Source organism: Ascaphus truei, chromosome 5 (genome assembly GCF_040206685.1).
Source record: "Ascaphus truei isolate aAscTru1 chromosome 5, aAscTru1.hap1, whole genome shotgun sequence".
Taxonomy (NCBI): domain Eukaryota; kingdom Metazoa; phylum Chordata; class Amphibia; order Anura; family Ascaphidae; genus Ascaphus; species Ascaphus truei.
Window position 1 is genome coordinate 25,350,658 of NC_134487.1, and position 26,142 is coordinate 25,376,799.

Genomic DNA, 26,142 nt, shown 5'->3' on the forward strand with positions numbered 1-26,142 from the left:
TTTAACTCTGCTCTCTAAGGCCAAACAACACTACTCCTCACTCAGAAATCCAACCCACGCCGTCTTGTCTGACTTTCTCCTCCCTCCTTCACTTCTCCTAAAGCCTTTGCTGACCACTTTAGCGGCAAGGTGGATGCCATTCACAATAAGATTACTTCTGCTTCAACCTAAATCTCCTTCCACTCTTGACTTCTTTTTTCTGCTTACAGAGTTGGAAGTTTCTCAGCTGATCGTCTCTTCTCCCTCTACCATATGCCCTCTAGATCCAAGGATCCCACCTAAAACCTCTCACTCTCTGCCCCACACCCCTGGACTGTCCCCCTTTAAGAACACACCTTTAAGAACACACCTTTAATGAAGCCTATCGGTATCTCCGCTGGTTGATACTGTACATCTTGCATGCACTGACTTTGGCCGCTTGCAGATGCATTTACCACAACACCCTCCTACTGTCTCTGTAAGTTCTCCCTAATTACCACTTAGATTGTAAGCTCTTTGGGGCAGAGACTCACCTTCCTATTGTTACTGTCATGTCTGAAGCGCTTATTCCCATTGTTATATTATGACACGTGTATTCATACGGATGGGCCTCTTCAGGTTCAAACAAACATAAGTCTTCTTCCTGAGAACGAGAAAAAAAAAATGTGTTTACAAACCCTACCAAGCAGCGCGGAACATCCGAATTTACCGACGTCACAAATACATCTAACGTCAGTACAGCTTCAAGTCCCAAGTGCAAACCCCCATCACTAGTAACGGCAAGAGGAGAGCGCCTAAGTGATGCGCAGTGTGTGAAAACGGGGTGTAATTAAAAACAATAGAACAGCTTAGAACAGAACTTGCTTCAGCACAGGTGGCTCAATCAGTCCCTGCTTCAGCCTAGGCCGCTCGGTCTTTGACTGCGCCTCTGATTGAGCCACCTGGGCTGAAGCTGGGATATCCTGAAAACCTGACCTGTTGGTGGGGCTTGAGGATTGGAGTTGAGCACCCTGGGCCTAGAACATGCAACACACTAGAATGTTTTGTCTGTATCCTAACCTTATCAGAGAAACCACTTTGGTACACGTATAATAAACAGTGACGACGCAGGGCGCGTTTTTAATGTAGGATAGCAGCAGTTAAGTTGAAGTGAGGAGTGTCGCACCGGAATAATTATAGCGTTCTGTTAGCACCGAGACCCACATTTTCACACATCTTATTGAAATCTAAAGATCACGTAACCCCTTCAGTGGCAGAGGGTCCTGTCACCTCTGTGGCCGCAGACACGCCGGCACTTCCCGAGCACGTGATCCCTTCCGGGTTCAGTCCGGCGGACCAGCTGTGAAGACCGATCGCGTACAGCCCCTTAAACAAAAAACAAACAAGCCAATGACATTCTGTATGTTTATACTGTATCTGGAGTGGCCAACTCGAGTCCTCAAGGGACTGAGCCAACTGGGATATCCCTAATACCTGGACTTTTGGTGGCCCTTGGGGACCGAATTTGCCCACCCCTGATCTACACTATATGTCTTTAGGGCACTGAAAGGGTTGATATCTTAACTCCGTTTTAGTAAGTCCTTTCCGGGATTTAGACGGAAAGAGAAGAATACGGTATGATTTTCGGCTAAACCATTCCCGGCCACGATTAGCTCCTACATTGTCACTCCGTGTTTATAATCCATCACATGCTGTTCAATAATCTTTGTAAATGATCAGGTTTACCAAATCCCGTTGTTCCAGCCCATCTGTAAGTTGACAGCTCAACCTTGCTATCTTCTGGTCTCTCTCCCAGTCTGCCTGCTTAGCAAGGGTTTGCAGGATAGCTGTGATACTGTCGGAGATCTCAACATAGGTGGTGTAATATTTGAAATCCATCACTATAGTGTTTGTCAGTTTCACAGGTATTCATAAGCTAGTGATCCGATGTTGACCCATTTAGATCACAAAGCTGTGTGGCAGACCGAAAAACGAGTGTGATGGGTTACATGCGACAGAACCACATTGGACCTCCCAAGTGATCGCATCCAGATCACCCATGTACTTATTTATTTTTAAATCGTGCACCGTACTCTTGTTCCAGGTAATCCGGAGACTGAGAGAGAGAGGTGAGCCCATAAGACTCTACGGAGAAACCGATTACGATACATTTCAGCGTTTGAGGAAGATAGAAATTCTCGCTCCTGAAGTTAACAAGGTATTTGATGCAAAATCCAAACACTATTGTAACTAATAACTAATCAAAACTGCTCCTCTGAAAGCTGGCCGGTCTCTTTTCTGTCCTTTAAAATGCTTCCATCCTACAGCTTTGTGGTGACTACATTTTTAATCCTAAGTAACACACAGTTAATTTACTGAAATTAACAACTGAAACACCTTTATAAAATAGGCGATATGTATGGATGGAATTAGTTTATTTTATTCAAGTTCTGTTACATTTGCCCCTTTTACAACTTCATTTTTTCTTTAGAAGGGGGGGGGGCAACTCCAGCACTCAAGGGACACCAACAGGTCAGGTTTTAAGGATATCCCTGCTTCAGCACAGTTGGCCCTGTCAAATGACTGAGCCAACTGTGCTGAAGCAGGAATATCCTTAAAAACTGACCTGTTGTTGGCCCTTGAGGACTGGAGTTGGCCACCCCCTACTTTAGAACATTATATAATTGCCCAAACAAGAACTGAAATAGAACAGCGTTGTGTTTGTGATGGTTCACTGTACTCGGTGAGTGAAGGGGAGAGGTTGTTTTCCTGTCTTCTATCCAGCTCTCTATCCAGCTCTCCTGAACACATCAGTTCTGTGGTCTTTGTAACACATGCTTCTGTGAATATTGTTTGCCAGGGTTTGAGAAATGACTTGAAGGCTGCCCTGGATATAATTGATCACCAATATCTAAATGAAGTTGTTAGTACTCAAGAACCAGGGGAAGAGGACACACAGCATGACCTAAAGGTTCATGAGGAAAACACTACGATTGAAGAGCTCGAAGTATGTATTCTGACAATTAATATTCGTAGTTTTTATTTTTTTTTATCTATTGGTATCATGGTTGTGTCTTTGTCGTAGACGTCTACACTATCCTGCCCCTCACGTCTCAGCCCTAGTTCCTCGCTATACACCTACCCGACTCTTGTTCTGCTCATCGATGTCTTCTGTCTACCCCTTTTGTATCTAAAGCCCTCTCCCGCCTAAAACCTCTCCCTCTCTGCCCCACACCTCTGGAATGCCCTTCCCCTCAATACCCAACTAGCACCCTATCTGTGCACCTTTAGGGCCCTTCTTAAAACACACTAATTTAATGAAAAATGATGGGTATGGGTAGCTCCGCTGGCTGACACTATACATCTACTGCACTGACCTTGTCCCCCTGCAGACGCACTTACCAGAACCCCCTCCTACAGTCTCTGTAAGTTCTTCCTAATTACTACTTAGATTGAAAGCTCTTTGGGGCAGGGACTTCCTTTCCGATTGTTTCATGTATGAAGAGCTTATTCCCATTGTGTTATATTATGTCACGTGCATTACTGCTGTGATGTGCTATGTACCTGGATGGCACTACAGTATATACACACATACACACATTCATACATCTCTAGCCCACCAATGGCGTTCAGTGGATTGGCATAAGTAGCGGATTGTCTGACTTGTATCCTAGATCAGTGTTGTGGTGTATTTGTGTGATCATCAAGTTCCGACACAACAGTGCTATGATTGGTCCGTGCGCAGTCCAGACCAGCCTGCGGAGTTCACTTATCTGTGTGAGCAGCTCCTCAGCTTTCTACGTGAGGTGGCTGCATCTTATTTTTAGACCTCGCTATGTCTGAACCCTTCAGCAGCCATCAGTTGACCTTATTTACACCTGCCGTATTATATTATTGTTGTTTTATGTTGACATAACTGTGTAGCACTGTGTTAGAACAAAGTGTACGGGTTAGGCTGTGCCTATAGTGCCATCGACGGTGACGGCGCCACCGGTGAAAGTTATGTTTCACCGGGTGGCTGGGTCGTGGGATTCCGGCAATTTGATTTGTTCGAGGGCCGTCACTTGACAAATCAAATTTTCCCAGCTTCCCGTTTCCGCGACGGCTCTGTCGCTTTGTCGCCGTCGCTCGCACTATAAGCGCACGCGGCGGCGGCAATGTATTTGATTTCGGGCGACGCCGCCGGCACTATAAGCGCGGCCTTAAAGAACAAATCTCTAGGCATATTGATGTGAACACACTCCAAACGGTGGTGCTTTTTGGGGTACTTTTCTATCATTGTGATCGGTCACTCATAAAAGGGATGATCTAGCCTGCCTGAGTGATGGTTCTGCTACCCCTGACGTTAATCCCTGCAGGCCAGGTTTTCATTCAGTCCCTGTTTCAGCGCAGGTGGCTCAATCAGAGGTTGTCTTCGACTGAGCCACCTTTGCTGAAGCTGGGATTTCCTGAAAACCTGACCTGTTGGGGGTAGGGGCTTCAGGACTTGAGTTGAGCCCCCCTGATCTAGAGCAGTCAATGATGCTTCATGTCCGAGGCAGCTGCCCAGACTACTCTTATGGGTGCCTATGGGAAGATTAAATACCACAGAGCTGGGAAAACAAGCTGCCAAAAATGACTTCATAACAATCAGATTATATATTTTTTAATTGGGCTTTGTCACCCAATTGTTGCGATGCAAAGGAACCGATTTCATCAAATATATTTACTTTGGAACGGATTTTCCTTTCTATTCATAATGGTCCTGCCATTATGGCTTTGTTGGGAAAAGGAACCCGTGGAGTCTGGATTTATTAGGTTCTGGGAAGTTCTGAGGAATTCTATAATCATCCTATAGCATTTCACAAAAAAAAGGCAAGCTGATTTCCCTGCATTATATGAGCTGCCCTAAAAAGAGTCCCAAAAGTTGTAAATTGTGGATCACGGAGTCATGAATTTGTGTTTTACAGAGTCGTTCCATAAAGGAGGAATTATATCGAGGCATTAAAAACAGCTCGCAGTCTGCCCAAGTTAAACAGTGATAGGGGCTTGAATTACACAGTCTCCTTGGGCATCACTGTTCAGTGCCTTAATAGGCAAACCTTACCCCTTACTGAAAGCAGGAGGCAGAATCTTGTGGGCCACATTTACTAAGGAGTGCTACTCCATAAGACCCCTGCCATGCTACAAAACACATTATGGCCCCGTTCACTTGAATAAGCTGAAAAGGACCATATTTACGAAGGTGTCGTTTTGGAGTAGTACTGTTTATAGTAAATATGACCATTTTGTCTTGCTACATCTCTCACTAGCCCATTTCAGAAATCGGGTGAGTGATAAAGCAATTGCTGCACTTCTGGACTGGCATCTACCTTTAACCCCTTCAGATCAAGGCTGATTAATATATCTTGTGCACCCCTTTCCGCTGGGTGGATGACCGCACCCCCTCCTGCTGGGCCATGCTGCCGTACGACATGACATCTAAAACTCCTTTAAACCCCCCACGGTTGTCTCGTTTATTTAAACGTGGACTCCGCCGAGATTCCGCTCCAGGTTGAAGGGTGTAAACCAATCTGGCAGGAACTGACTTTTCACAGCAGAGCTCTCTACACATTTTTACATTAACATCTGGAAAATGGGGGTTTGAATTGAGGCCAGAATGGTTAGAACAGGTGTTTTGAAATGAATAGCTTTGTAACCACATCGTGTGATGTGAATTGGTCCCTGCGTATCAGCTGGGACTCATTTCAATGTTTAACTCCTTCAGCGGGGCCTGTATAGCAATACACTACAACTACTTCCCACAGTGCAAGAGTTAATGCGCTTTCTAATAACTAGCTTTGTGCAACTTGCCCAACAGCCGCCAACTATGTGGGGTATTGTGTTAAAGCCCTGACCTTCATTACCTTCAATGTATTGCTCAACCAGGAGAATATCATAGGATCTATGGTAAAAGCTGCAACCCCCCCTACTCGTGTTTCTTTTTCTTTACTGTATGGAAACTGGAGGGTCCCCCAGAGAGGAACACAGCTTTTTTCAGAACGGGGGTCCTCCGAGATATTGGGAAAATTTAATCTACTTCCAGGGGGGGGGGGGGTTGCCAAGTTTCAAGCCAATAGGAACAGGTAAAATATTCATTGATTGTGGCTTGCTTTTGGACGGCTACGTAAATCTCCTCCTCTAAAAACCTGAAGGTTAAACCGGTAACTTCACAGGTAGGTATCTCGTGAACCCGTGGGCCCCTGGAGCTGAAGGGGGCATGATTCCACTCTGGCGGACTTCCCACTTCATATGGAATAAATGGGGGAGGTGATGTTAATAGGGGTGGATTGCTGCGGAATGGGAGAATTGGTCATGGCCCTTTCACCGTCCCCATTTTTCCCCCGAGGCAGGGTATAGGGTTAGGATTACCTGTGGCGGCTAACTGCCCTGCAGTGAAACTGCCGCAGCTAATTGTCCTAGACGCTGGATCGCGATTTTGCGAATATGAGGGCACACTGTTTTCACAAGATGAAAAGACAAATAACGGATGCAGCTTAGTATGGTGTATATCCTACAATTGGAATTAACACAACGGTGCGATAATCATATCAAACGTTGGTGAATCTCCGTCGTCATTTAGTGATGGAAGGCAGGTACTCAGAAAGGGTGTTTGATGTTTTTATGGTCTCCAACTCTTTGTTCCGAATACATTGTAATAAAAGACCTAGCAAAAGCATCAAGTATTAATCGGGAACACCTGCTTCTCTGCAATCATAACATTTATTCAGGTTGAATGTTGTGTGGGGTTTATTATATTTTGCCTGATGGTTTTATTAAAAATATAACCTGATCCTTTTTATTCCAGGCTTTGGGAGAATGTCTCGGGCAAGGGAGCGATGACAAAGACATGGATATTATAAACAAAGTCCTAAAGGTAAAGCTACTTTTTCGGCATGTTAATGTTGGGAAAACTTCCGCACAGAGAATAGATTTTAGCAGTAATCCCAATAAATGCTTAAATGATCAATAATATGTATATAAGGAGTATTATGTACATTAGAATGTCTTACAGTTTTTATATGGTTTCTGTGTAGCATAAGAGAGTCCGTATTCTGTACCTATTATTCATACCGGGGCCCATGACGCTTATTCTCCCCTTCACGCTACTTGCGGTTTCTCTGCAGCGCTGCAATGATCCATTGTTCAAAACTTAAATACTAATGTGTGACCGTGACCTTGTTCTCTCCTGTCTTGACTATTGCAACCTTTCCTCCCTCAAAGCTCTCTGCTGCCTTCCTCCTCCTAAAATCCCTTTTATTTCTTTACATTCTGTATTACCCACACCATGCTCCTCCTCTTTACATGTTATTTGTCTATCGGTAATTGCACTTGCATACCGTTTCATGTTGTCTTTTAGTCTTTAGGTCCTCGGGGTAAAGGAAATGAGTCCTCTTTCACCCCAAGGCTTTTTGTTTCATCCACACTTTCTCTCCCTTTATAATGTCTGGCATACCATTTCATTAAAGAGCTTCAAACATTACCGGCTCTGTAGAAGTAGAAGCATATATGAATACACTTAAATCTAGCCTTGTGTAAATGAAGGGAACTGTACTTTGTCAAAATGTGGCAGGTGTATAAAAGGCCCGGCTCTTAAATATGTTGTGAGCGCCAAAGACTCCATGAAACTTTTGTACAGAATATTAGGCCAGGAAAAGCAAAAGTTCTTAAGTTCAGTGTCTGCTTCTCCTCTTCATCTCTTTGCCATCCATTAAATGCAGGCAGACCTGGCTGGGCCCTTGTTTTGCTTGGCTTGCTGGATGGCTGTTCTTAGACCTTAAGCTGACCAGGCTTGTTTTGTGTCAGTGATGTTTTAATGTGCGCTCACATGTGCTTTTCCTAAATGACCAGCCCAGTTCCTTGTTCTATTGAGGGCGCACTGCTTTCTAGGACCAAAGTGCCCTGAATGGCAGCGACCGACCTGTTTTAAATTAAATATGGGTAATTGGTGACTTCAAAGGTTCAGTCCAAGCAGCATTTTTTCTATTTTTTTTTGGTGTGTCTAATAGGTTTGAAGCCGGGGTACTCCGGAGTTGAACCGCGTTGATTTCACACCGGGGGACCCCCTGCTTCCCGAGATACTTGCCTCTCTGCAGGGGGTGCCGGTAGTAGCTTTGGCTAGTTTGGACCCTAGTTTGGGTTCTTGTAATGACGGCTTAAATGTCACCCCTTGCTGCTTCTTATTGACCCGTGTGACACAACATTTAAACTTGCTAGAGGTACCGGCACCCCCTCAGTATCTCGGGAAGCAGGGGGACCCCACAGCTGAAATCAACACGGTCCAGCTCCAGAGACCCCCTGATTCAAATCTATTACACATTATTTTTTAAATTTGGTACCAAAAGGGTTAAAGGGTCAGTTGAAGCCGCAGTTTCTTTACCAGTTGAATGCCCTTATAATAACCAAATGCATTGGCTGGGTTTACTATCTTTACTAACCTCTCTCATGATTATTTGTAAACTCTTGGTAATAAAGGCAAATTGTCAATGCTGGCTTTTTCCCCGTTTTGTATGAACTAATCCTGCTGTCATCACTAGCTAAATGTGGGGTGTAGGATAACTGGGGCTCTCCTGCTAATAAACATTGATGTGCCTGATAAACAGAATATTGGAATACAAGCACAGGAAACAAGCCACATGGTGTAATACTGGCCCAATTGTTTGTTTACTGCCCAACCCCCAAGGGGATCTTCCCGCGATCCTCGTTAAACGAAAACAGAATAAAGTGAGCGCAAGAGAGAGAAATAAAGATACACAACGATCAGTGACAGTTTTGCACCAATTTACTTCTCCAATACGCTATGCTTTCTGTGATTACTCCGGGAGTTTTTTTTAAACTTTTATTAAGCTTTTATTGATCGTTTTTCAAGAGTAAGGGGAGGGGGTACATAAAAGAAATGCGGGGGAGGGGGGGAGAGAAGTTTTTGAAGTCTGGTGTGTTTTTGATATGCCCCTATATTGTGATGGATTTTAAATGAACTCTTTAAAGGTTTATTGAAAAGGATCTGACTCCAGGAGATTGGTGTGCAAAGGCAATGGATCCTGTAGCACCCAACTAATGGTATTGTGGAGTCTCTTGGGGCGTGCCGGATTGTAGGGTGGAAAGATTTCTAGATGGGCTCAGAATCTTTAACTTTAAATCAGCGTTGCCTTTGAGCACATTTCATTCTGGTCGAACTAGCGTGGCCAACTCCTGTCTTCAAGGGCAACGGACAGGTTTTAAGGATATCCCTGCTTCATCACAGGTGGCTCAGTCAAAGATTGAGCCATCTGTGCTGAAGCAGCATTAGCCTTAAAACCTGACTACTTGGTGGCCCTTGAGGACTGGAGTTGGCCGCCCCTGTGTTACGTATTGGATGCATTTTTCTCCACGCCCACCAGGGGGCTCTGTGTAATTACTCCATTTTTTCTATCCAGTTCCTCCTAGGTGTTTGGGCCAAGGATCTGAACGGGAGGGAAGATTATGTGAAACGCAGCGTGCATGGTAAACTAGCGAGTGCCACACAGAAACAAACCGAATCCTATCTCAAGCCGCTCTTCAGGAAGTTGAGGAAAAAGGTGGGATCCTCTTAGCAATGGTGAACATGAGACAAAACCTGCTTATTCTATATAATGGAATTATATACATGTGCTAACAGCAATGCAGGAACAATACCTGCTCTGCAGGGCTTTCACGCTATATTTTTTTTTTTAAAGATGACACACTGCATATATGAAGCACTGTAATGTTAACCAGAGCCGCAGAATAGATGAACCAGGCTTAAACTTCTTGAAAATCCCATCTTTGTTGTTATGTTACAGACCGACCTCATTTGGTTTGTAGCTGATTATACTTTCCCGTAGGTGCTTTTCAACGTACAATCCAGTGTTCAAATGTAAAAGTGCATTCCAAAAATAAGTCTGCCAATTGTACTGCCATTTATACACCATCTGAAGCCTTGGGAAAGTGCGCCACTAAACAGCTGCCCGCTTCCGAATCCTTGGTGAAAGCTAGGAGAGGGGTTACCGCTGAGCCTCCAATATACATAGGCGGCCTGTCGTCCTCCCATTTCATTGCCTACACAGTTCTCCAGGACTGAAAGGGTTCATTGAAGCCACGGCGCTACAACCACAAACCCTGCAGTATTACAAACAGGCCTCAGGCCTAATGCTCTTACGCATACAAATATTTGTTGTTCATAAATTGAAAACTTTGGCCAGGAATCAGGACTCGGCCGCCATTTTGCAGAGTGCTGCTGAAAAAGGTCACCGTGCAGGGGTGTTTGTAAGCCGGGCTTCAGCACCGCAGAGGTTAACTGCTACGGCGTGCAGCTTCAAGGTATTTTGTGGTCTAGGGGAAGCTTCCAGTTTCAGGATGTGCCGTTCGGCAGCCACTGGAATTCTGTTAATTATGATCCATGCAAGGGAGTAAAGCGCCAGCCGTAAACACAATCAGCTTTCCACATACGGATGCGGGCCCGTGGCACTTACACTTTGGCTCATTGGCGGCTGTTTTGTGTTCTGTTTTTTAAAGGTACAGTTCCACATGGTCCAAAAGGGAACTATGAGAATGGTGCGTTAAGGATACAGAAATCGGGAAAGAAAAACTTTTTTTTAAATTGTTTTTCATTTTAAAGCGGCGCTGGGAATGTCGGCCATGTTTTCTCCACCCCAGGGCTGGGCAACTCCGGTCCACAGGGATATCCTGAAAACCTGACCTGTTGGTGGGTCTGAGGACTGGAGTTGAGCACCCCTGCTCCACCACAGTGATAGGCAAGGTGCATAAAAGTCTGACCTATTGAACAGTTAAAGGTGCAATCTCTGCTGGGCTCAAAATGAATGTTTACAAAAATTAGACCATAATTATCTGAATATTTTTTCCGAGTTGGTTGACGTTGACCTGGACATGGGAGGGCTTTTTATTGTGTGTACTCGGCATGTGATTGCACAAGCAAAGCTCCTCATTTTATTGTTTTGGCCCTCCTTACCAGGGTGAGCAAGAGGTAAACACCTGATTAACAAGCAGCCTCTTGTTGTCAGAAGTCTGTTGGTAGCAGAGTGCCACCGGACTTCTGGGGTTGCGACCTTGTGCCCACTCGAACTCCCTGAGCTCTTAACACTGGACGTCACAAGGGAGCTGTAAATATATCGCTGTCATTTAGTTCAGTTTGGCCAATTGGGCGACTGCACCTTCTGGACCAAAGACTGCTGGCTTCCAGAGTTACCTGCTATTAAAGGTCTCAGTTCTCTTTTATACTGGAGTGCTGGGTATAGGTATTTTATGTACACATCGCATTCTCTTACAACAGCTTATGGCCATTCAAAAAGGAGTTGTACCATATAGAGGCAATCAGTATGGGGTTATTGGAGCTGGGTTGTTCTATAGATAATACTGCTACTTGATCACGTTACATGCATCGTCCCGATCCCAAAGCCTAGTGCAAGGTGCACAGTGCAAGGCCTTGTTTTCTTGACTACCAGCTGGCTAATATACTACACGTGAGAAACACTCAGCTAGGTTCATATTCAGGGAGAGTTGAACATTTGTAGAGGTTGGCGGTGCCACCAGCTGAGAGCAGTAATTCTATCATGTGAAACACTTTTTTTTTATTTATTTTTTTCAGAAATATAATATATTTGTTTTTTAATACATAATTCTCCTATTTTCTGCTCCAGATCCTTTCTGCCGACATCAAAGAATCGATAACGGATATTATTAAATTCATGTTGCAAAGAGAGTACGTGAAGGTAAATGAAGGTGTCCTTTCCTGCAATTGTCTTCAAGATCCGTCCGTGTGTTGTTCCATGGGAACCCAGCTCACTTTTTCTGTGCACTAAACAATGTATTCCATGCCACAAATATCCCACAGGGGCTGATTATGTGCTGGTGTGAGAACTCCCATGTCCTATTGCTGTCTCATTACAAGTCATTTATGGCAAACACCGCACAGTGGCCCTGTGAACCTGTGTGAAAGTGGAAGATACCCATGTATAAATCTGTCCATTATCCTCCGAGAAAGTAATGCAAAGTGTTGTTGTTTTGTGTTATTTATTATAGCACATGTACTAAATAAGTGCTGTGCTTGTTACAAAAGATATGAAAGGATAATGCAGTCAATAGACATTTTCTCTTTAAGGTGTGTGTGTGTGTGTCAAACCTTTCTATATCCTCATTGCATGGATGTTTTTTGGCAGTGTGTCGTGACCACATCACTGTAACCTCCTATTAGTTATATGGAGGATGGCAGAAGAAATGTGGGTTTGGTGCCACAGTAATGCAAGGAAAATGTGTTTAATGTTCTGCCAATGCCCTGCAGAACTGTCGTGTATGACTGACGGTGGACCCCATTGTGACAGCTTTGGTTATTAGGATCAGTTTGATTGCAGGGTCGCTTTATCTCGTCAGACATTGCATATCGGGTGTACTTTTAGCATAACCGTAAAGAAATGCCTAACAATGCACGTACGTTTTGGGACGTATTGAGGAACGTGTGACGGTTTAATGCTGAGCTGAGTTAAGGGTTCAACTGCCAGAAAACAAACAGATTTAAACAAACAAGAAAGATGAGTCGGGCTCCAGACACCAGGCTGGGAACGTTTTTTTGTTGTGTGTTCCTGGTTGAAGGTGCCAAGTTTCTTACCTTTGCCAGGATATTCTGACAGGCAGGAAAATAGGTTCTTGTACATATTAAAGATTCGTCTCGGGATCGAGATCAATTCTGTGCTATCCAGTCTTTGTGTCTGTGTCTGTGTGTGTGTTCACAATCTGAGAAATGTAGCAGTGGAGAATTGTCCATGTACAGTATGTGCTTTCTCATAGTTTGCCTCCGTTATGTTTCATGGATCAGTGGGCTCTTTCTGCACATGTGGAGCCAGTCATTTTTTAAACATGTGCAATGTACCTGACTCACTTCAGTACAGTGACTGTACCTAAATGCAGCTTTGATAAAGAATACCTTTTAAACACACTAACATTTCTGCAGGTCCCACCCAAACCTGCTTTACCCCATAAGCACGCAATGTTTCTTCCACTGCAGCCAGGAATTCTGGGTAATGATGTGGAAGTGAGCATTTCTAGTTTGTCACTTTTTGCTTCCGATCCAGTTTAACATGGATCCCTTTACGCTTGTGCCTGGGTTACTGAAGTGCATGGCCAGCAAACCTACACAGACATCTGTTTTTGACCTCCTGGGTCTTGTCCTGTGTGAATGGTTTCTGGCTGTGTTGTCTGAGACGTGAATGTGCTCAATGGTGTTCTTTATTATTGCTTAAAGTTGCAATCCACATGCAGGGGGTCTCCGGAGCTGACGCCCATTAATTTCAGATCTGGGGACGCCCTGCTTGCCCAGATACATACTTCCGTAGGGGGTCCCACTCTGCTAGGCTACCTGTGGTTCACATAATGGTGGCGGTCAAAGCTACCACACGCTGCGGGCCAATAGGAAGCCATGATGTTATCCGGCGCAACTTCCTATTGGCCCACAGGACTGGCAGCTTTAAACCCACCGAGATACCTTCATCCCCTACGAAGGTAAGTATCTCAGGAAGCAGCGGGTCCCCGGAGCTGAAATTAACGCTGTTCAGCTCCCTGCTTCAATCCTATGTTAAAAATAAATAGAAAAGCCGCGCTTGGATTTCTCATTTAATGTCTGCTTCAGTGTAACTTGAAATGAACAGTCGTCTCTGTGTTCCCTTTTAATAGCCCACATGTCCTGATAAGCCAACACCTACAGGGGTCATTTTTGTAGGCAAATTAAAACCTTTGCACCTCTAACATTGTATGCAGTGCCTTGCAGGACCCTCTGTGTTAGTTGTGGTAATTAGGGCTTCACGGTATATGTGTTTGCTGGTGATACAAGCATCATTAGAATGAGACACAGGTTGCACTGACATGTTATATTGTGTTTATTTGTAGACTTTGTATCAGATGTACCATAAATCTATAATGGCACGAACTATATTTAGAGTAGGTTAAGCAGTAATTATGCTCTGAATGGGTCTGTCTTGTGTGTTTCAAAGCTCATCAGTTTTGGCCTTGGCTCGAGGGGCCTTTTGTGGTTTAGGATGAAAACATGAGGTTAACAATGGGTCTCTTTATTTGTGAGTTCTGTAACTGTTCTTCGGAAATCCCAAGAACATTTTTACATGGGGAGGTTTGCGTTGGGAACTTTTAAAGGTCAGGTCCTAGCTAAAAAATTGCATGTTGGAGCAGCTCAACTCTTTCATCTCAGATGTTAGTGTGTGTGTCTATTAACATACACATGTCGGTCGCTAAATGTAGCCAGAAGGATAGGGGCGCAGTGTCGGCTCTGGGCTACCGCTACTGGATCAGCATGTAGGAGCATTCACAAATGTCTCCGTTTTTGTCTCCCGCGATGAAAAGCTCGCTACGTGCAATTCCCAAGAAAATGTGTTGGGTTTTAGAATTTCTGAAAATTTTGACTTTGAGGTTTCACCTAAACTACAATGTATACAGCATTACAAGAAGGAAAGCTGATCGAATACAGGGAATTATAATGTAATAAGTGCAACACACATAATTGCACAACAGAAAAGGAAATCCTGGGTGTGTACGTGTACAGTACTTCACCCAAACCAGGTCGGATGAAGAAAGACTGAAATAATTTTGCTTATTGTTCCTGGAGGGTTAAGAGTTTATCGCACCTGGTTTGGTTGAAGTATTTTTCTATTGATTTTTATGACACGTACAGTTGTTTTTCTATTTGATATTTAGCTAGATTACACACATCACACACATTATCTCGCACACACATTCTCACACATATAGCGCATACACACCTCCACACATTAATAAATTGCCCCGATTTGCGTTTTCAAAACGTTTGTTAAATTATTATACTCGATACTGCCGAAGGAAAAAGGCTGAGCTTATGGTCCTGGCTACAGCGACCTGCGAAAAACAAAAACAAACGTAATCCGTCGCATGCCCCTATTCTAGGCGTGACACAGTGACCGAAATCGCTGAAATCAATTTAATTTGATTTTTGCCGCGACGGCCACACACCACGTGACGGCAATAAGCCAATCACGCGACATCAACCTGACATCACCGTCCCTTGCAGCCAGCGGCGTCGCTACAACTTTTGCGACGGGTGACGTCATGCGTCACAGTCAATGTAGCCGGCACTATAAGCACAGCCTAATGTTTGATGGTCTCTCTAGTGTCCGCTTGTGTGCAATGATTGTGTAACAGAAAGCAGTTACTTTGTTGCACTGGCAAATTCACACACTGGTTTCCATGTTCTTATTTATACGGCTTGGATGTGTGAGTAAGCCGTATAACTCACACCGCTTTTTCTTTCTCCATCTCTTGTGCAGGCGAATGATGCTTATCTTCAGATGGCTATTGGCAATGCCCCTTGGCCTATTGGTGTCACTATGGTGGGTATCCATGCCCGTACTGGCCGTGAGAAGATTTTCTCCAAGCACGTGGCGCATGTGCTGAATGATGAAACGCAGAGGAAATACATCCAGGTAATGTCAAGATGGTCACCGAACACTATTACGGCTGCTATTCATGTACGGGAACTTCTGGAGTCTTCCACACTGCGGCTCAAACATTCCTGAAACAAATGCAGCTTTCGTGGTTTAAATAACCCTTGCTTTGCCGTGCAGAATGTCTTGTGGGGGCGGGGGGGGGGGCACTTACAATATTAATGCCACTTAACCCCTTGAGTGCCCCATGATGTTGCCACCATGTCTTGATGTCCATCACACTAGGACATCGCCATTGAATTCTGAGCAGCAATTACACGACCGCCGCGTGTCTGAGGGGCTGTGGCCATCTGGTGCCGTGGACTGGCATTCGAATGGTTAAATGGCCAGTTTTTGGTAAACTTCACTACCAGAAAGCAGCAAAGGGATTACGTTTTGCAGTGTTTAAATGTAGCATTTATTGAAACTTTATTTCCAGCTGTTTTGGAAGACTTTTTTTTTTTTTTTCATTGTTGAATTTGTGTACTTTATTATTTTAATTTATTTATAAAAATGTTTTACCAGGAAGTAATGCATCTCGTTTTCACGTATGTCCTGGGCACGAGGTTATGATTACATGGTTACATTAAATTAACAGGGTTATACATTATATACAAGACATTGCATGCACAGTTAGAGATAATATATATTATAGGCGTATGAAACAGTTACAGACCAGATTAAAATGTGAGACCAGCTTTAGTTTTGAAAGAACTTAGACAGGTGGTGGCTGTGGCTGTGAGAGTCTCCGGTAGACTGTTCCAGTTTTGGGGTGCACGGTAAGAGAAGGAGGAGCGGCCGGATACTTTGTTGAGCCTTGGGACTATGAACAGTCTCTTGGAGTCTGATCTCAGGTGATAGGTGCTGCATGTGGTAGGGGTGAGGAGCTTGTTCAGGTAGATGGGTAGTTTGCCCAGAAATTATTTGAAGGCAAGAAAGGAAAGGTGAATTTGCGCTTAGACTCAAGTTATGCTCAATCTAGTTCTTTGAGCATTTCGCGGTGATGTGTGTTGTACAGGCAGTCCTCGGTTATCCGACACAATGCGTTACTCAAAATGGCGTTGGATAGCGAAACGTTGTAAAGCGAAACACGTTTTCCCATAGGAACACTGTTTAAATGAAAGGTGCCGTTCCTGAAGGCATTTTTAACACTAAAATACACCAAATATTTTACGCAGGCAATAAGATATGCAGCACACACATAAATTATATAGTGTATATACTGTATTATATATATAATATAACATAATAAATAATATATTATATAGTATAATATAATATTATATACAGGCATACCCCGGTTTAAGGACACTCACTTTAAGTACACTCGCGAGTAAGGACATATCGCCCAATAGGCAAACTGCATCTCACGCATGCGCCTGTCAGCACGTCCTGAACACAATACCGGCTCCCTACCTGTACCGAAGCTATGCGCAAGCATGGAGAGTATAGAGCCTGTTACATATGCGTTATTTACATCAGTTATACACGTATATGACGATTGCAGTACAGTACATGCATCGATAAGTGGGAAAAGGGTAGTGCTTCACTTTAAGTACATTTTCGCTTTACATACATGCTCCGGGTCCCATTGTGTATGTTAATGCGGGGTATGCCTGTATATGCTCTTACGACGCTTTGCAACGTTGTGTATGCATATATATACACACACACACACACACACACACACATAAACAACGTTGCAAAGCGTCGTAAGAGCGTTTTATAAGCCGTTTTGGCGCTGTAAAAATGAATATAGGTATGCATTGCATAGCGTTGGATAAGCCATTCGTTGTAAAGCGAAGCGTTGTAAAACGAGGACTGCCTGTAGTTGCATTGGAAAACAAAATGGCATATTATTGTAGAGGGTGTCAAGTTTGCTAAGGTGGGTTTGGGGTGCCGAGCCGTATACTATGTCCCCATAGTCTATCACTAGCATCTACTGTGCGATGCGCTTTCTGACCAGCAGAGTTAGGCTGCGCTTATACAGACGGTGACGCGACCGATGACGTCACCCATTGCGACGAGTTGTATTTTGAAGTTTAGGCGACGTCGCTGGATGACATTAAAGGGGAGGGCAGAGGCGCAGAGAAGCTCCCGATTTCTGGTAGCTCCGCCGCTTTGTCGCAGTCGCGTGCACTATAAGCGACGGCGATAAGGCATTTGTTTTGCCGCGATGTCGCTGGCCCTATAAGGAGAATTTGTTCCTATAAAGTACACCTAGTTTGGCATAGGTTCTGGATATCAGGGTATCGATGTGCAACCCAAATGTTAAATGGGAGTCAAACCATATGCCCAGGTATTTAAACCTAGTAACGGGCTAGGATGGTATTGCGACATTCTAGGAACTTTCTTTTAGAGAGAAATGAATGTAAATAATTATTTAGGGCAGAGGCCTGAACTACGGGGATGGGGGAGAAAGGGGCGAGCAGGGCCGCAGAGGAGGGAGCGTGATGAAGCAGAGGGGGCGGGCCAGCGGTCCGATCTGGAAGTCTGTCACAACTTCTGGTCTCTGCCGCTCGGACGGAACCCCCTTTCTCCCTCCCCCCCCCCTTCTCCACACGTAGGGACTTGGGGAGGGGGGGGGGGAGTAAGAGAGACTTGTGTGGGGGGGAGTAAGACTTGTGGGGAGGGCTGGGGGGGGGGTGAGAAACTTGAGAGAACAGAGAGAACGTACATAAGATTCACAAATAATTAAAAATGACAGGATTGTTTTCCCTTGGTTCTATATAAACAAAAGTTGGTGGAACTTGCCGCGGGCGCAGAAATACCTAGTTCCTCCTCTGCCCTTGGGGCTCACTGAGAATGCCATCCTTGTCAGTTGTGTCCGTTGTGGCTGCTCAACAGGAATTGCTGCAGCATTCTTTCACAGCTATGTGGCAAAAGCAATATAAAGGGCATATTTCATGGTATCTGTCATTGTACCTGTAGTGGAGTGGGCTACTTGCCCTTGTATGTTGTTTTTCATGATCCATTAAATGACTGCATCTTTTTATCCATGGGAACGCGCTCTTTAATGCATGGAAGTAGTGCTGTGCTTTTCCCTCCTTGTTTTCCGTACCTGTAGTGTGTGGCTGGGAAAGGTACTAAGCATACCTGCAATTGGCAGGCAAGATGTACATTTTATTCCGCCAGCATCCCCTTAATGATGTGGCAGTGCTATATTAATACAAAGCTTTGACAAGCTTGGCCGTTTCCATATGTGCATGGTATAGCGATGTATCATATTACTGATTAAACAGATGACAATGTACAGGTATAAGGTTTGTTTTTGTTCTCCGAACCGCCAGTATAGTCCAGCATTTACTACCCATAACATGGGCTGCTTTAATGAACTTTCAGGCACATGTGCAGATCTGCCAAAACAAGCACATTTCAAAAGTGCCAATAAAAATGTCCACTGTAGTAGACGTGGTTTAATTGTTCAGCCATTAAACGTCTCCGAAATGAGAATCATTATCCGAGCTGGCTGAAAAAGCACAAAAGCCACGGTGGCACGAGGTAGCCTGCTGTGATAGATAAAACTCTTCCATCCATCAGATCAGGGGCGCACAACTCCTATCCTCAAACATTTCCCCCCCCCTCTCTTCCCTCCTGCCCCCCCCTCTCTACCCTCCTCTCCCCCTCCCTCTCTTCCCTCCTCCTCCCCTCATTTCCCCCCCCAAACAGGTCAGGTTTTCAGGATATCCCAGCTTCAGCACAGGTGACTCAGTCTTCGACTGAGCCTCTGAGCCACCTGTGCTGAAGCTGGGATATTCTGAAAACCTGACCTGTTGGGAGAGGCTTGAGGACTGGCATTGACCCCCCCCCCCCCCATGTATTGGTAATTCAAAGGGTTGTATAGCACAAGGCAGGATTTTAAAATACATTTTAGACGACTCCATTAGAAAAGTCTGTCTGTCTCTTCTAAATGTGATATACATGGTTGGAACCATTGTTGCAGGTATATCAACGTTAAAGGTGCAGTCCCCCCTCATTAAAACATACATTTCTCAAGGCTCCTCACTAACTTCCTTACACTTTTCCAAGTTGGCCAGGGAGAAAGTCACTCTGAAAATCTATAGTAGATTTTTAGCTTAGAGATGACTTTGGCTGAGGCTAAACCTTTAAACCAGCTATCGCAATTCTTTTAAGTGTATTTATTTATTTTCATGTGCTACCTCAGTTGTTCCCAACTCCAGGTTTTAAGGCTGTCCCTACTTCAGCATAGGTGGCTGTCATTTTGATTGAACCACCTGTGCTGAAGCAGGGATATCCTTTAAAACCAGACAGGTTGGGGGATCTTGAGGATGGAGTTGGGAATATCTTTACTACCTGAACTGAGGGATTCCCCCAGAGTCGGGCTGCAGTCCCTGACCCCCTGGCTCTCAAGATATTTGTATTTTTTTCCGCCTGTTTCTGAGGCATAAAACACAAAGTATTGTAGTGGGATCAACTATGATCCACATAGTCGCCTCCTGATGACACTGTGCCTCTCTATTGGTTGTCAGATCGAGGCCGAACTAGCGTCCATCTTGTCCCCTCTGGGAAAGTATTCTTCCTTGGTGACAAAAAGTGCAAATATCTCAGGAACCACACATTGGCTGTGGAGCGATAATACAAATGGTTTAAATTGAAATGTTGATTCCATAACCCAGTGCCTTAATAAATGAGCCAGATGTACCTTTTTTATTCAGTATGTATGTATATATTATTTAATCTTACAATCTTTTACGTGTTATATATTTCCATTCGTGCATAATAAAGCATGCTTCTTGTCTCTACATTCCATTTTGTTTCTGTAGTTTTCACATTTTGTAAGTTCCCATTTTGTTTTGTGAATGCAATAACCCTTTTGCTGTATATTGCCAACCAGTTTGTGTCACGTCTTTAACGGCTCTCCTCCCGGGTTTGTGCGCCGTCTGCTCTCGAACGCCATCAGCTTAACTATCACAGTTGTCAAGAGGCCTTCCTTTATTGATAGGGCGTACACTCTACCTCGCAATCTGTTGGTCCTTATTTTGTGTGTGTATATCTAACGTCATGTTTTATTTATTTTCTATAGGGGCTGAAGAGGTTAATGACAATTTGCCAGAAGCATTTTTCCACAGATCCTTCAAAATGTGTGGAGTACAACGCATTGTGAGAGTGACTTTCTGTGCTGCTTGCTGACTTCTACCAGATCTAAGCGTCAGACTTCTTACATCTCCGGCCAAAAATCGCTATGAATAGTTCTGCAGCCAACACCCAAACGGCCCATCTCTCCCGCATTTCTGTTTTAAAGAAATGTATGCTATTTCAAACCATCTAAACATGACTCAATAGCACATTCATGTTTAATGTGGGCCGATCAGGAGGATGCTGTATTTATTCACTGCCGCACTAACAATGTCTGTGCATTACTTGTATGTAGAGTAGTTTTTGAATCTCGAGTTTAAAAAAAAAGTGTAATATAAATCACTTGAGCTTTTTCTATCTCAAGAGTTGATGTACAATCTGCTTTAATAAATCCGTACCGCTCTTCCCCTTGATCTGGCTTTTAATCCTGAAGAAGGGGGAGGTGTTTTTCTGAAATGTTATGCATCGCTCAATGTTTTATGCCACAAGTATTGTTGGTTGAATTGTGACTTGCCACACCTATTAAAAATACATTACGGTTCCACGGCGAAGATTTCTCGGCCATCACTACTGATGTTCCTGCATGTGGTAGAGGCTATTAGTAGGTGTACTCCTGACATCCTGACGGCGCTTAAGAAACCATGTGTGTGCAGGCATAGGTTCCAGTATTCACAAACCTATATATAAAAGAAGCTGCGCTTCAGGCTATGTGTCCTCTATCCTATTCTGTTTCCTAGCTGGCCTTCTAACAAGGCAGGGTGTGTAAATCTGATTTACCTGACACCAGGGATGGAGCAAAAAAAAATAAGATTTGACACCCCGTGTTCTGTGTCCGTTGTAAATTAAAACAAATGGATTAACCCATTAGTAAAACACTTGTCTTTTTTTAATGGCGTTATTCTACTTTATTTAATTTATAAAACATTGTTTCCTTCAGTTCTACTGTATGCTAGGCTACACTTTTTTTTTTTTAAATAAATACATGTGGTCTTGTACACCTATACTGACTGTTTTTTGTGAAGTGTTATCCGAAGTCATAGAAACAGAATTTGAAGGCAGATCAGAACCACTTGGCCCACCGTGCCTGCTCATTTCCCCATCTGCTGTAAAACCTTAGAGACCCTATTTGATCCCTAGCTTTCTCTCGCATTTAAAATAGCCTTGTGTCTATCCCACGTACCTCGGAATTCCCTGACTGTATTAGCCCCTATCACCTCCAGACTCTGCTGGGAGGCTGTTCCATAAATCCACCTCCTTTCCCGGCAGTACTTCCTTGCATTTCCCCTGAGCCTGCCACTCTCCAGGTTAAGCTCCTGACCTGCAGCTCTTGCGTTGCTTCTTTAAAGGATGCGCACAGAATTGGATGGTGTACTTTTACAAAATCCCCAAACCAGCAAGTAATAGAATATTTTGACGTTTCCTAGAGCAATGTGGAATTCGCATCGCCTCTTCATTGCTCCCATAACGTCAACTTGTAACACTCTTCATCAGCAGTGTATACTGTATGCAGGTGACCTGTCTTAAAAAGAATTTTGGAGACTTCTATATATATTTTTTTTTTCCCTTGTGTAGTGCTTACCATGTTCACTGCGCTGTACATAGACCGTTTGCAAGCACAACGACCCCATGCACTGTAGAGCTTGCAATCTCATTTTGGTGTTTGACACAGTGAGATTGATGACTTGTCCAAGGTCACATGGCTGACCTTGGAAATGAAACCGCGTTCACCCGCTTCACAGGCTTCATTACCACTGAGATACTAGTTAAGCCCATTTTATGATCACTATCGGATCTAGAAAACATTTTTTTGCTTGGAAGCATTTACTGTGTACAGGCATACCCCGCTTTAAGTACACTCACTTTAAGTACACTCACGAGTAAGTACATCTCGCCCAATAGGCAAACGGCAGCTCACGCATGCGCCTGTCATCACGTCCTGAACAGCAATACCGGCTCCCTACCTGTACCGAAGCTGTGCGCAAGCAGGGAGACTATAGAGCCTGTTACAGATGCGTTATTTACATCAGTTAAGCACGTATATAACGATTGCAGTACAGTACATGCATCGATAAGTGGGAATAGGTAGTGCTTCACTTTAAGTACATTTTCGCTTTACATACATGCTCCGGTCCCATTGCGTACGTTAATGCGGGGTATGCCTGTACTGTAGTTTTCTAGTCCAATTAACTGGCTTCTTTCAGTGCTTTACTTTAATTTCATCTCCTCCCCTCAAGTTCTCCCATTCTTATGTTGTAAAGTAAAATAAAACCAATCGCATTTATTGTCCATAAAAAATATATTTTTGGTTCAGAATCCATTTCCCCCTGTAAAGCTGGCCATAAATGTTAGTCTGATAAAAGTATTGTGGTTTCTGATGTACAATTATTTCGCTTTTGATTTCTGAAGAGAGCAAGTCCCACGGTAATAATACAACTGTGTGTTTCTACTATTACTGGAGAATCTTGCATATGCATCTCGGACAGCTTATAAATCTGCATTTAAACCAAGGGTAAAATCAACATCGTGCTGTGGCCCTGAAACAACGCATGCCCTTGTGTCATGAATGAATAATCTTTTTGACTTATCAGCTTTACACAGTCACTTGCATTAGAATAGCTTAAGAAATATTTTCTTTACCGCACAGCCACTCAAACAGAATCCAGTATATCTCGTAACAGAAGATCTTTATCCCATACGAGTTTGCAGAAGGACATCGTGTTGTGATTTGGAGAAAGTGAAGGGGGCGTGAGGACCTGTTTCTCACGGCATCTTTATGTAACTGTTTGCAGCTGCGGAGAGTGTGAGAGCCGGTTTGGTTCCCAAGAGAGCAGAAGTAGAAACTGTTATGGCAACTGGTTTTCATCATGGAGTCTCTTAGCCAGATTGCAGCCACTAGCTGGCCTGTTAATGGGCTATTGATGATAAGTTCTCTGTTCATATGTTACATAATACATTTCAGAATTTAGGTGTGGTTCTTTAGCGCCCCAATGCACGAAACTGATTCCAAGCAGTCAATATTTGATGGCATTTTGCAGTATATATTGTAGCTGTAAAAGTGTGAGCACTTTTTTCATTTTTTTTTTTATGATCTAATTGAATTAACCGAAAAGGCCTGGCCACTGTCTAAGCACTCAGAAAAAGGCCAGGCCTACAGAAAATAGTTACCAATTTAAAAAGGGGAAATGTTTTATTAAGGAGAGTTTATCAAATTCTCTGAATCAGCGTATATGAATGAATCAATAAATGGTTAGTGCTTGCATTGTGTATATACAGTAAATGAGTAACGTTACCCGCTGTTATTTATTTTTTAAAGGGATTAAACAAGGGTGCTCAGTGAGTTTGGCCTCAATGCTTCATCCCCTGGGTCAGGGTGCGGTATAGTGAAAACATGCAGGCAATTACATTTGTTGGGCTAACTCTGTATTCCCGCTATGGTGTTGAATATGCCGCCATCACGTTGCACTCTCCATGCTTGAGGCGGAGGCTCATTGCAGACCCTCTGAGTAACTATTAATGTCTCCAAAGTTAGAAGTACTGAGTAAAGAACATGTCAAAAGAGTCCTTCTTTTGATTTTAAACCTCCCCCCTCCCCCCTTACCTTGGCTCCGGCGTTCTGATGTCACGTGACCCTGCAGTGTTATTTGATGCTGCGTTGCCATGATGACGCGTCGCCAGAACCCGTCTGAGCCAAGGTTAGTGAAAAAAATAAGGGGTGCTAAAGGGAAATAACGAACAATAATAAAAAGTGACTATTAAATTATAATCTGTGTAATGGTTACCTCACCTACAAAAATTTGCAGGTCCTTGAAGAAAATTGGTGTTCTGCAGGCGGAGACAAAATATAAACAAATTGGCAAATAGGAAAAAAAACTCCGGTTTATAAACCCAATTATCTCTAACGAATGCAGAGCCTACTGTGCCGAGGTGCCCAAGGATGAAGCATTCAAAACAAGTACATAAAGTGTGAAATGCACATTACACGTAGGGTGAAGATCCTGAACCACTGTGCTCAAGTTCTAATCAGATACACAGCCTCTGTCTTGGCGCCAAACTTTGAATCCTGACGAAACATCACCTGTGGATACAGAGTTGGAGGAAGAGTAACCCGGATGGGCGGAGGCTGACGGACACAAGGAACAGCGGTTCTCGCTGCACCACATTAAAGCATTACTGGAGTGAAGAATGTCCTCTATACATATGCACTGCTATCCTTGGCTTTCCACTGCAGTGTTTGTTTCCTAGAGCAAATATAATCACGCAAGCCGCGTGTAGACCCGGACAGACGAGTGCAGCGGCAGACCGGGGAGGAGAGAACCGGTGCACTAGGTTCCAGCTACAACGTAGATACCGTGGAGAGAGATTCCCCTGTGCCAGCATAGCACAGGTACCTTCCATTTTCCATCATTGGCGCCCACCCCATAAATCTAACCCACGTTAGACGGGGCAAGCCGTGACGCACACACGCCTGACAGGCAACGGCGGTGTTACATTAAACATAGGAAAAACCTACACCTGCATAGAAGCCAAGGTAAATACAAGGACATCTTTGTGCTAAGAGGACTTTCATATGCTAGTATATCCAACTAGCTACATGCATATATTTATTCCTAGCTATTACACCTACATGGTGTTTAAGTATTTTTTATGTATCACTTTTAAAATTGATTTGGGCATATACCTACCTGTTGAAAGTTCAAAGTGACCCAACTTTGTCTAGTTATACACCAACTAGGAGGAACCCAACTCTAATCAGAGAGGTAGAGGATACTGTGTTTGCTTCAGTTTCCGAAATTATTATAAAGCGCTTTATTTGACAAACTATTGTAGTTATTCAGGGACCCCATGTTGGAGTCTCAAGATCCTACCTACTTATCTAAACAACATTAACCTCTTGTCACTATGGATTAATTATATATGGACATATATTAAGTAGGATGTATCATAAGATCATCATATGATATATTAAGATCATAATATTGCTATATATCATTCAGCTCATGTAAGGCTCAGGTATCTCAAGTACTATTCTAGATATTTGTATTGTTGATTGTGTTTTTTTTTAATGGGTATTCCATACTTTATATACTTGTTTTGAATGCTTCAACCTCGGCATAGTAGGCTCTGCATTTGTTAGAGATAATTGGGTTTATGTGCCAGCGTTTGTTTCCTGAGTGAAGTTAGGGAGGCCTTCTGGAAGCGCGCGGGGCCTATGTAACCGCTGCGCCCCCGCAGAGAATCTCGTGCCCCCCAGTTTGCCCACCCCTGCACTAACCTTTTAGTTTATAGTATGGCATTCATAAGAACATAGACTTTAAGCTCCTAGTTAATAACAGTGGTTTTAAACTGTTTCAGCCCCGGCTAGAAAACATTTTTTTCCGAGATCCAGACAGCATGGGAAGTATAGTCGTCAATTACTGTGGGAACGGCCAAAGTTATGCCCCACAATGCCTTGCTGCGGATGCAAAGCATTGTGGTGAGCGCAGGGGCGTAGCTATAGCCTGGACAAAGCCCGGGGTGCCGTGCTCTTGGGGGGGGCGCTCTCCTCCCCTGTCGGCAGCCCGGCCCCCTGCCCGCACATTAATTGCCTGCAGCGGGC

General features: G+C 43.8%; 1 protein-coding gene and 1 long non-coding RNA gene across 2 annotated transcripts in view; one reads left to right on the plus strand and one right to left on the minus strand.

The window, feature by feature from the left end:
- Nucleotides 1-20,952, plus strand: part of PRPF18 (pre-mRNA processing factor 18) — a 32,915-nt gene extending 11,963 nt beyond the window's left edge. The window contains exons 4-10 of the mRNA XM_075599517.1: nt 2,063-2,176; nt 2,819-2,965; nt 6,785-6,853; nt 9,393-9,533; nt 11,631-11,702; nt 15,294-15,449; nt 20,494-20,952. Of these exons, the coding sequence (XP_075455632.1) occupies nt 2,063-2,176; nt 2,819-2,965; nt 6,785-6,853; nt 9,393-9,533; nt 11,631-11,702; nt 15,294-15,449; nt 20,494-20,574 (780 nt within the window). The 3' untranslated portion in view covers nt 20,575-20,952. The remainder of the gene's footprint in view (nt 1-2,062; nt 2,177-2,818; nt 2,966-6,784; nt 6,854-9,392; nt 9,534-11,630; nt 11,703-15,293; nt 15,450-20,493) is intronic.
- Nucleotides 1-26,142, minus strand: LOC142494884 (uncharacterized). The gene is made up of 3 exons (XR_012801599.1): nt 25,819-26,142; nt 24,145-24,261; nt 1-622 (listed from the first exon to the last, which is right to left on the minus strand). It is a non-coding gene; the product is annotated as an uncharacterized LOC142494884 (long non-coding RNA).